This window comes from Leptonychotes weddellii, chromosome 3 (assembly GCF_054177405.1).
Source record: "Leptonychotes weddellii isolate Sample4059 chromosome 3, ASM5417740v2, whole genome shotgun sequence".
Taxonomy (NCBI): domain Eukaryota; kingdom Metazoa; phylum Chordata; class Mammalia; order Carnivora; family Phocidae; genus Leptonychotes; species Leptonychotes weddellii.
The window spans coordinates 66,506,653-66,519,308 of NC_138371.1; the positions used below are offsets into that span (position 1 = coordinate 66,506,653).

The 12,656-nt window shown below is 38.6% G+C and overlaps 1 protein-coding gene across 13 annotated transcripts in view; it reads left to right on the forward strand.

Annotated features, from left to right (window-relative positions):
- Window positions 1-12,656, forward strand: part of CCDC148 (coiled-coil domain containing 148) — a 173,134-nt gene that overhangs the window by 99,358 nt on the left and 61,120 nt on the right. For all 13 annotated transcript variants that reach the window (XM_081814400.1, XM_081814410.1, XM_081814401.1 and 10 more), the window contains 2 exons: window positions 1,974-2,112; window positions 4,314-4,520. In XM_081814400.1, the coding sequence (XP_081670526.1) occupies window positions 1,974-2,112; window positions 4,314-4,520 (346 nt within the window). The remainder of the gene's footprint in view (window positions 1-1,973; window positions 2,113-4,313; window positions 4,521-12,656) is intronic.

Sequence of the window (12,656 nt, forward strand, 5' to 3'; positions counted from 1 at the left end):
TGGCCTTCTGTTCCCCCATGTCAGCCAAACTGGTTGCAGCTGCCCTCAAAAACGGGTAGGAGAGAAGCCTCCTGGGTGAGGCAGTTCCCATTTGGTCCGGGGCAATTCTCCAGAGAAGGGAGGTGCATCTGTGGTATTATCAGCATCTTGGTGATGGGACTTCTAGCTAATAAGGGAGATCTGGCATGGTACCAACAGCATCCACTGAATAGATGAATGGCAACTTAAAAAAACGGACAATTTACTGGACCTCAATTCTGTTACTTTCCCCTCCTCAGCACACACCCGGCCACATATATCCACATTTGTAATCAAATAAAGGTGGAAAGTCAAACCATGTTCAAGTCCCTTTGATTAGAGAAACAGTTTAAAAGCATAAATGAAGACATGGACCTCAGGTCTATTCTTTTTTGTTACTTGTGGTGTAGTAATAGAGAATTTAAGTGGCTAACTCTGCTATTAAAATGCATTTTTGTTATCGTGAACAAAAATGAGTTCGAGAGAGGACATTAGGTATTATACATGAAGACTTGAGGGTATTTTTAATGCCAAGTACACTCAGGCAAGTGTTTCCACAGGCTTAATACCCCTATATGAAATACTTTGTTTGCAGAAGCCTTTGACTGTCTATACATTCATAACTGATTCAGACAGAAGCAATATACTCATTGTGTTCAATGAATGAATTCATCTCAAATTATTTCTCTGCAATAGATTATTATGTCATACAGAAGAACTGTGGAGTATGCTTCTTCCTGGTAGAACACCTTCAACCCTCTTTTTCTTCCCATTACAAAGCTGTTAGTGAAGATTATCTTCTTTGAAAGATAATTTTTTCTTTCTTGCTACTTACCAGAATAATGAAATGCTTTACAAAAACTAGGTAACCTTGTATGAGGACAGTGGAATTCCCATTAGTATAACTGATTTAGAGAGGCTTTTATTCTATTTTAAATTGTCAAATATTTTTCAAGGGCATAGAAGACATATTATGAAAAATTCTTTGAATTGCACAATTAACTTTAAAGTAAAAGATCATTGATATAGTAGAAATAAACAATAGCAACTCTCCATCTTGGATCAAAAAAATACTTGTTGCTAATAATATTCGCTCTGATTGCATCTGTATTTGATTATTCCAATTTATTAAACAAGAATAACAATATGCAGATAAACCCAGAATAATAAAGAGACATTAATTCAGTTTAGAGTTCAAGCTGATATTGCAACTTTCCACTCTGCATAGGGCTTTGCTAATACCTTACGTAGAACACAAACTAGGCCAGTGCCTAGGAGTGTCCTGAAATGAAAAAGACATTTTGGAGCAGGGTGGACATGTTATTAGGTAGGGCCTTGAAGAGAGCTCCTATTTACAAATGATTTCTTCAGTGATCTGAAATTTAATGCCATTGATAATCTTCTCACTAACATTATCTAGTCTAAATCCCACAAAGCGAGAAGTTGAGAGGGTAAAGTAAATGATAATTTTAGACTTGTTTTAAAGTGAAACCTTAAGTAAGTGCTTTCCTCAGGCCTTAATTTCCTCTGTGTAATTGTTCATTTAACTGTCTACATTTGTGTTTTCCTCCAGGAATAAAAATTCCTTTTTAGTCTGTATGTCTTAATGATTTATTTCCCAGTGTTTGTTTATTTCACTCATTGGTCATGATTTTTTAAATATTCTTATAGAGAAGATAGAATAAATATTTTAAAAATATTATGTCACTTGGCAAACTTTTTGAAATTATGCCTGGAACTCCTGGCAAGACCAATAAAGGATTGAAGAACCCATTGTATTAGAATTTAGAACCTTTTCTATAGCAGACATATAATTTGGCTAATGTATTTTAAAAAACCAACCCCAGACTTCATTTTATGTAATCAGTACCATTTGCTAATAGCTTGAGCAGTTTGAGTTCCCTCAAACTCCCTGATTGCTTAACAATGTGTTGTGACATTTTTATTGCTTCCAGAAACTTCCAGTTAAGTGAAGAAGACCGCTGGATTTACCAGGCTGTTTTGGATCAGTATCCTGGAGATCTCTGTGGCAGAAGAACTCTGTATCTGAACATGTTACAAAGATATTTTCCTCACAAATCCAGGCATGATTTGGTGAGTGCTGGACCCTATATAACAGCACGTTAAATTGCTTTAGTGGTCAATAATTACTAGGCAAAATTTATATTTTTAGGATGGTGCTCTAAAAATTATTTTTTTCCTATACTCTAGCAAATAATAGGATCATAGGTTGAAAGTCTCTCATTTTTCAAGTCTTATGGTCCATAAGAAGGTGGAGAACCACTCAAGCAATATTTATTCTTCTATGCTTACTTGCCCCAGAGATCTTTACTGTGACTTCCTGGGTTGCTCTGCCAGTATTTGACCTCTGGGTGTTTGGGCATTCACCTGCCCGCCCTCAGAGGTTCTGCAATCTCTAGCTCTTGCCTGAAAGTGGGGTGCCTGTTCATCTATCTGCAGAGCCTGCCACACCCAGCCCTTCTAGTCATGGGGAAGCCAGCACTTGCCTTGGGGGCTGGTGCCTACCTATGTCATCCCCACAACAACTCCACTTGATCCCCCTAGATGGGTATGAAATACAAATGCCCCAAATTAGAACTCAGAGTCATGACTGAAATTTCCCTGAGAAGGACCTGGGAAACTATTGTTTCACTCTTTAGTTCGTAAGGCCACAAAGACAAGAAAACAGAATTTCTGTTACCATGTCACCAATTAACTTTACAATAACTCACCTTAAAACATATATGTAAACAAACACATGTGAACTCTTAACTTTAAATGGGCCAGGCTATAAAATATCATCACATACTCTGCATTTTTGTAATTATTTTAAATTAAGCAAGTAACAACAATACCAACATGTGTATAGAATTTACCTTATGTCAGTCATATGTAAACTCCTATAACATGCATAACAGTGGATGAAAGAGTACTATTTTTATTCTGTTTTACAGATAAAGAAACTGAAGCAAAGGTCACACATCTAGTATGACCATCCTCTCTTATGCCCCAGTCCCCCACCCAACAATTACTTGTTTTAATTTGATCTTTATTTTATAGCAGATACCTGTTATGTAAAAAACATGCTATATAATAAATAATTTGCTCTAGATTTTTTTAAGTTTTAATTTATTAAGTTAGATCTTTCTTTTTATTCCCTGTTGATTCTCTGTGTTTCTGTGACCAGCTATCAATTTTAATTTTGTAATTTTTTGTATTTACCTATTAACGTGATAAAGATTTTTATACTCACTTCTTATGTTGGGTTAATTAGTATGCATTTCTGCATGGCGTATGCTTCCTTTCTTAGTGTTTGACAGATTCTAAGTATATTTTTGGCTTTTGGGAACAAAGCTCAGAAGTTTCCAGAACATATTTTAGTAGCTGATATTTGGTTTCATTGAATCCATAGCCTGTTTCATCATGTAACTAATTAACCATACCTAGACTATTATTTTAGGACAACCTTATCCTCCTTGCTAGATTCTTTTCTTACACCACTTAGGGGTTAAATAATGTATCAGATTCAGAGATGTGGTCTATACTGGCAAGATAAAGAATTATGTAGGTCACTGGCTCTCAATTTCAGGAGACACAACTTTATATAAGGAGCATTTCAGAATCACCTACAAAGATTTTTCAAACGACTCAGGCAATCTCCATTCCTGTTCTTCCCCTCAAGACTCTGAGATCTCTTGTGGTTGGGATTCACTGCCAACAGGAATTACCAGTACCCATGTGAGAATGTCATGTCCATCAGGACAATAGGATGGGAAGAACTAATATCACCGCTGTAATTCCTTCAAGTTTAGACATCCTAAAACCTGAATATTTCAGTAACCAAGGACAAACTGAGTTTTGGGGATTATGATAGTGATTTATGTTTATTAGCATGTATCTAAGTGAAGCACTTGAAGTAATTGTTAAAATACCCAAACTAATTAAAAGATGGAGTATCTTTGAAATTATATACAGGGGTAGTAATTCTTTCTGTGAATAGATTCACTGCCATGTAGACATGGAAAATGTTTTAGGGCCACCTAATCAGACTCCATCCCTTACGAGGAAACTAAGGACTTAGAAATATTAAACAACTGGTCCTTAGTCACTGGTTAGCCACAGGCTCAGAACTCTGGGACTGGCACCTGGTCCTGGTTGCTGCATTCACTATTAAGCTGTTTGTCCCCAATTTTTCAAAATTATTGGTTATAATTCATTTTATTCATTTTTGTAACAATGACATAAAGTATAGGCTCAGTTTCATAGTAAGTGTTTGCCATCTGTTATCTTTTCAGGTGGAACATGAGAAATATTGTGATCAATATCACTTTGCCAGGGAGCAGCGAAGGATCCTGATATCAAATTGGAATGAGAACAGGAGAGACTTTATCCAGAAGGCTGTGCTGACCCTTGCCGAGGCCTGTGCAGCACACGCAATGGAGGACACATTGGCTAAGGACAGGAGAAAGCAACAGGAACTGTGTGCTCATCTGAAAGCCAAGGTGAGATGCTCTGCTGACGGTGTTTCAGGATTTTCCCTGTCATTCATTTAAGAACTCAAACCCAACCTAAAGTTCAGTTTCTCTAAAAATTTTATTTTGGATAAAATTGTTAGTTTGAACCATATGAGATCGCAATTGTTTTAGATCAACAGTAGTCAACAATCAACAATTTCATATGGTTCAAGTTTATGTCTGTTTAAGACAGGTCAGTGTTTAAGTCTGGATTGAGCGGTATCCAACACGAACTACAAATACTGCACACCAGAGAGAGGTGCCAGATGAAAATGCAAAATGTAATGATAGAGTAAAATCTGATTCTGGCTCAAACACTCTTGGACCTCTCATTCACATTAAAGATGTAAAAAAAGGTAAAATTGTGAAGAGGAGAGAGGATTTGTGAAGAGACACGTTGGGGAGAGCTTGATGGGCAAAGTGAAAGGTGGAGTGGATGGCGTGTTCCTCTTCCTCAGACCCAGTGAAGGGGCCCCCATAACCTCGGAGCGGTTAGTGGGGAACCCCTGCAGTTGGAGCTTGAGGATTGGTGTCTGATGGTCACAGGGAACTAGAGGAGCTGCCTCCATGGCAGAATTGAAAACAGAGATGGCTGCTGTGTTGGGAATAATTGCATTCCCCAGACTGGTCACTGGTGCATGAGTCCTGGAGGCCCCATGTGGATATAGCCTCCCTTGGAGTGTTGGCTGGACCATTAAACAAACTGTATTGAGTACAGCATAACTACAGTAAAGTATACAAACGTTATTTATTTTTATTATTTTTTTAAAGATTTTATTTATTTATTTGACAGAAAGAGAGAGAGTCAGAGCACAAGCAGGGAGAGCGGCAGGCAGAGGGAGAAGCAGGCTCCCCGCTGAGCAGGGAGCCTGATTCGGGGCTCGATCCCAGGACCCTGAGATCTTGACCTGAGCTGAAGGCAGATGCTTAACTGACTGAGCCACCCAGGCGCCCCCACAAATCTTTACTTATTGATAAATGACATGGTAGGAGAATGATGGCACAACAAGAAGTTTTATTCTATGGGTAGAAAAAAAAATAATCTGCAATTAATAGTTATACCACAGCAATTAACAGCATGTAAAAAGAAATGTCTCTTTTAAAACATTAGAGGAAAAATGCCTGCTCTGCATATTTTTAAACAAAAAGATATTATATTGGGCATTGCATAAGCTTGGGACCTAGAAGGAATAGAAGCTACATCAAGCCTGAACTACCTATGGTGGGCTACAGAGCTAATGCACATTTCATGAATTTCAAGCAGACTCCTCCCACTGAGTACGGAGCCTGGATGGGGTGAGGGGCTCCAACTCACGACCTTGAGATCACGACCTGAGCCAAAACCAAGAGCTGGCCACTCATGTAGGGCTTTTTTTCTTATTTCTTAGACCTGTGTAACATAAGAATATTCCTCTGCTCACCTCCCCTGACCCTGATCTTTTTTATGAGCTTTCTGTGGAGAAAAGCCTGTAAGGGGGTATAAATTCCCCTCTGTCTGTAACTTTCACGGGTTCTATACTCTCTGCTCTATGACAACAGCAAATTATAAAAATTTAACTATTGACTTATTACAGAGTATTAGCTACAATCTTCTTACCCACTTACATGGTGGCCTTGTCTTTTCCAGGTGCTCTGTCTCAAGTAAGCTAGTTCCTGTATTGCCTCTCTCCTTGGAAACATCTGCCTTTCTTTAAATCTCAGGCTTATTTGCCCTGTGGCCTCAGTCCTCTGATGGGTTCGAGAAAAGTTCTGATATAGCTTTTCCTTGTGCTTAAATTGGGAGGCAACATTCTTTCCAGCTTCTTACATTCTAAATGGAACCTGGAAGGTCCTCATGAAATACTATTTATCAATCTTGTATGTGCCCTGCTTAAGAAATCATTGCCTAGTAGCACAGGGTCATATTCAAAGGCAGCCTGTCTGAGCTTTTTCTTCCCAATAGGACTCCTGCTAATGGGGAGGGGACCCCCCAAAAGTGGGGTGGAATAGCACTAATTGGGAACCTGATAGGTGGAAGAGAAGCAGTTAGACAAAGGAAAATGTAAATGACCCACATCAGGGGAATGTTTCCAGGAATGTTTCCCAGCTGGCAATCAAGGCAACAAAACTGGTAGGAGGGCAAGAATCAGCATTAACCACCTGCAAGGTTTACTTGGGGACAGCATCAGTCATCAGGCTAATGACAACTCTGCTGGCCTCTCCTATACATCTTGTCCCCTTTTCCCTCCTACCCATGGACTCTGATGGTCTAAGCATCTAGGGAATGAAAGGAGAGGTCATCATCTGAATAAAGGAAGAGTTGATTAATCTCTTGGAACTGGGCAATTTGATTTTGAATCAAGACTGTATTTTGTGACTTAAAGTGACTGTAGGACCCTGTGAAACCCAAGGGTGAGCCATGGGTTCTGCTTAGTTTTCATCTAGTGGCAGGAGAAATATCTAAATGGGGGACAAGAATAATGCTGTGTTTTGATTATTTGCCATGTATCATGCTGTTCAGTGTATTGGGTATACTCTATGAAGTGTTCCCACATCTCAGGCATTCTAACAGATACTCTATAGGCATTTTATCATATTATCCTCAGTGACAAACCTGAGATGTGCAGGGGTTGCTGCAGAGTACCCACCCGCGGAAATCAGGGACTTGGTTTCTGAAAGCAATATAATATGGCATCTCCTCAGAGACCCATGGTCACAAGATGGTGAACAAATATCTCTGAACTTTTGGAGATGAAGCCTCCAAAGGGTAAATATGAAACAGAGAGTGGTGGAACATAAAGTAAATTGTGATGCAAAATGGATTCTATTTCCCATAGAGATGGTGTTATCATTGGAGTTTGTGTTCCTGATCAAGGACTGAGGCTCAATAAATTATAGCTAGCAACAAAAGTATATCATAAAGGAAAAGGAGTAATCCTATCAATTCTATAGGAATTTAAAATATTAAATTATGCTCAATTTTTTTACCTGGAAGGAAACTTGGAGATTTATCCCCATCCTTCATTTTACGAGTCTAAAAGCTGAAGTCCTGAAAGATAAAGTGACTTCCCTAAGGTTCATGCCAGCTCATTTGATTTGAAATTCAATATTATCTCAGGCCTACACAGCTTTGCATACAAGAATCTTACAAAATAATAGAAGATATTTATTATACTGTGAGCCCCAGTGCACTATAAAACAGACCCACAGAATGTGAAAAATATTACTTCATTGTATCATAAATTTGACCTTTCTAAAACTAACATCCTAGCTATAATAAACATTAATTAAACGTTTAACCATAATTTTGTTCTTAGTCTTGGAATTTAAGAAGGCTTTTGGGGGATGATTTACATGATTCATGCCTTTTAAGAAAAGTGTTAAAGGAATTTTGAAATAATGAGTTTCCTCACTCTCTTTCTCTCCTTCTCTATTTAATTTTGGTTTTCTATCAGTAATGCATGCTGTAGCAAGTAGAGGACTCTCACCAGAGTGGAGAGAGGAAAGCAGGGAAGTAGAACTCTTATTCTGCTACCACAAAGCTCGCTCTTTGATCCCCGAAAATCTCTCGGACTACCAGACCTTCCCAAGCATCCAGCCTAAACCACTCTGTTAGCTGTGCACTTGATTTTTTGGCATGCTAGTCTATACCATGGCTGGGGAACTTCATTCCCAGATCTGTCTTACAGTTGTCTTTCTCTGCATCCATGCTCAATGGCCAAGTGCTACTAAGGAAAAGTCAGCTTTACCTGGACTCGCAATGCCACATGAGAGGCCTTAGTCCTATCCTTAGTTCACCAATTCTCCCCATTCCTCTTATGATTGTTTCAAAAGGTCACCAGTTCTTTCAATACCCTTAACCTAATGCCATACACCATCCCCCTCCAGCCCCCAGGAGACAACCCACCTCTGTTTTATCAATAAAATGAAGTCATGGAGTTGTGAGATAGATCCCTAATTCCTGCCCCACCCTATGTCTTTATGTCTCCTGCTAGTCCCCCCACTTCCTTCCTGATGCAAGATGCAATGCCTTCTATGTGCTCATATCCAGTCCTTCCCCCAGTGTTTGGGACTCTAACACATTTAACCACTTTAGGAACTTGGTTCTGATTATCTCCTTTTATTACTATTTTTCTTTCTTATCCCAGGATTTCTCCCAGCCTATAAATATGGTTAAGTCTTTCTTATTCAAATCAAACCTTCTCTTAGGGTGCTGGGGTGGCTCAGTCAGTTAAGCGTCTGCCTTTGGCTCAGGTCATGATCCCAGGGTCCTGGGATCAAGTCCTGCATCAGGCTCCCTGCTCAGCAGGGAGTCTGCTTCTCCCTCTCCTATACCCCTCCTCCCTGCTTGTGTTCTCTCTCTCTCATGCTCTCTCTCTCAAATAAATAAAGTATTAAAAAAAAACAACAACCCTTCTCTTGACTCTAGCTCTTGGGCAGTCCCTAATCTCTATCCTTTTCTTTGAAATCAACCATTTGAAAGAATAATCTGTATTTTCTCAGGACTTCTGACCTCTCTACTCTACCAAGATCCTCTCCTCTCTCCAAGGTCACCAGTGACCTCTCAATTACCTAATCCAGTCAGTGCTCTTCCAGCCTTATGCTAGTAGACCTCTCTGCTTCATTTCTCATTGTTGACCATGTAACTCTTTGTTCTAAAATACTATTTCAGCTTCTAAAATATTATTCTGTTTGCCATATCTTAGTCTGCCTGTGTATTTGTCATCGTCTGCACAATCCTAAAACCCTGGTATCCTCAAGTTTTCTGTCTTTGCTCTTTGCTCTTCTCTCATTACTTCATTGGCTCCTAACCCCACTTATGTTTTTACCTATCTTTATACACTAATTACTCTCAAATCTTTTTTCCCATCTCTGAGTAGCTTTCTCTTTTCTCTCTTAAGTTTCTACCCTATCCTTTCTATCACTGGGCCTGTCCATTGTTCCTGGACTATTGCAGTGGGCATATTATGGTTATGCTTCACATCCTGCCCTTCTGAATTTTTCCCCCTAAATGGCAAGCAGAATGCTATATCTAAAATGTAATTTGGGTTATGCCCCCCTTGAAGATAACTCCTTGATGGCACCCTTTGCTTATAATAACGGCCAAACTTCCTGGCATGGCTTTCCAAGTCCTCAATAACATGGACCCCAGCTCCCTTTCCAGCCTCCTTTCTTGACACACTCCACTTCACACTTTACAATTTAGAAATGTCAAACTCCTTGTAATCCACTCCCACTCTACCTCGGCCATTGCACTGTACATTTTGTTTCCTGACTGTACCTTTGCTCCTGCTGTTGTTGATATTGCCCAGAATGCCTCTCTTACCTTCCTTTGTCTGGCTAATCTCACTCATTTTTAAGATTCTTGGTCAGATTCAATCCACTCTTGGTTCTCTCTCACCCTTTGTACATAACCCTGACTTGACAGTGATTGTGGCACACTGGAAAATCTATGTCCCCTCACAAATACAAGCAGGAACCCCATCTTATTCCTCTTGGTGTAACATACACCCCTTCCAACTCTGCTATCCCTTCACCTCCCATCCCAATCCACCACTCCCTGCAACTGTCACAGATTTTTTAGTGCTTGGAACATAGTAGGTACTCAGTAATTTTTGTTGAAGTGAAGTGTATAATAAGCCTTAGGCATTTTTTTCCCTCTTCTTCTCAATACCTCCTGATACAGTACTATTTTCACTATCTTCTTTCTACCTGAGAAAGCTAGCTGTAGAAACAAGTATGTGGATGTGCGAAGTCATTAAGAAGTAAAGTATGTCTTAATTGTCAATATTGAATATGCTGAAATCTCAAATGTGGTTTTATTTTATTTATTTTAATTTATTTTATTTTATTTAAGTTTCACTTAGTTAACATACAGTGTAATATTGGTTTCTGGAGTAGAATTCAGTGATTCATCACTTACAGGCAACACCCAGTGCTTATCTCAAAAAGTGCCTCCTTAATATCCTTCAGCCATCTATCCCATCACCCCACCCATCCTCCTCCATCAACCCTCAGTTTGTTCTCTATCATTAAGAGTCTCTTATAGTTTATTTCCCTCTCTCCCTTGCCCCCCTCCCATATGTTCATCTGTTTTTTTCCCTTAAATTCCACTTATGAATGAGATCGTATGATATTTATCTTTGACTGACTTATTTCACTTAGCATAATACACTGTAACTCCATCCACATCATTGCAAATGGCAAGATGTCATTCTTTTTGATTGGCTGAGTATTATTGCATTTTGTGTGTGTGTATATATATATATATGTATATATATATACATATATATGTATATATATATATGCCATATCTTCTTTATCCATTCCTCAGTTGATGGACATTTGGGCTCTCTCCATAGTTTGGCTATTGTTGATAATACTACTGTAAACATCAGGGTGCATGTACTCAAATGTGGTTTTAAAAATAACACCTGGTAACCTATAAAACTGAGGTACATTATAGGCACGAACAAAGCTACCAGACACTTTTCCACTCTTCTCCACTTTATCTTACTTTTGTGCTTCTTGCCCCATAGGCTGATTGGCTCACCTAATCAAGAAGCCATAGTAGTTAAAGAATCAGATTGTGATGGCATAGAAGATACTTTTTTGAATAAATACTATTTAGACACCCTTTTCACATTTTGATAGTTTCTCATAGCATCAACTCCTTTCATAATCTCCCTTCTCCACAGATTGCAGGCTCCTTTACTGATGGAGAACAGACTTGGACTTAGGTTTCACAAATCTGATGGTAAATGGTAATTTAATTTAAAATAGAGAGCTCTTTGAGGTCCAATCTCAGTGATAATGAATAGTTGATATGGTAAACAACTATAAAAACTGAGCAAAATACTTTTTAAAAACCTGTTTGCAGGCATTGGACAAAAAGTGCATAGATAAAATTCTTGAAATAAAAAAAGCTTTGAAGTTGAGCCCTGTATTCACACAATAAAAATGGTCAAATATTCAAAGAAACAGGAAAAAGTAACTGATAGATAATCAAGGAATAAAACAGACTCAGAAATGATGTAGCTATTGTAGTTAAAAGACCCCAAAAAAGACATTCTAGAAATGAATGCAAAATATAATACCTGAAATTAAGAACTCATTGGATGGCTTTAAGAGGAGATTAGACATAGCAGAAGGCAGAATTAATGAACTTGAAGACAGGTTAATAGAAAATATTCAAACTGAAGCATATGAAGAGAAAATAATAAAGTGAAGAGCAGAATAGAGAACATAAGAGAAATATGGGACATAGCAAACAGTTTTAATATATATGTAATTAAAGCCCCGGAAAGAAGAGCAAGAGAATGAAATAGAGGCAATACTGAAGAAATCACATCCAAGAACTTCACAATTTGACAAACAACATCCATGTGTATTTTCAAGAAGCTTAGCAAACTTCAAGATGGATAAATACAAAGAAAATAATACTGAGGCACATGATAATCAAACTACTGAAACAAAAGGTAAAGAGAAAGAGTTATGTGAAGAGACAGATATGGCACGGAGATCCATCCTGTTGGTGCGATCAAGAGCAAAAGCAGCATGTCCTGGCATCAGTGGTGATGGCAGTAACTTCCCAATTGTGCCAGAGTCAGTATGACCTGACCAAGTCTGTGATATGTGGTTCTAGATGTTATTCCTAGAAGCTTAGTTTAGAGCTTGCTTTTCTGACCCTTCCAAAGACTTTGTGAACTTTCTAAAAAACCTGCAATTAATATTTTCCTTCTTAAACTAAATAGGGTGGATTCTGATGTGTGCAACTAATAACTCCAACCCAGATGATGTCTGCATTCTGTTATGCTATTCTAACTTGCCAGCTTGCTGACTGCAAGTTAAGATGAGCAGGAGTCACAATCAATAATGACCCATCACTTACCTGGTTCAAGCTGGAATTGATCCCATAGAGGACCATCTTAAAGGGAGAAGTGGCCACAAAAAAGCTTACCCATAAGTCACATGGCTTGAGTGACTAGATGCCAAAGGGAAAGGATATTTTCACCACATGATAACAATCTATCAATGTCCATAGTTGTAATTCATTTCTATTTATATATCTGATATCATCTCAGGGGGTTTTTCCTTCGTAATGGGAGATATAGGAAGTTTCTTCTTGGGCATTAACGATGCTCA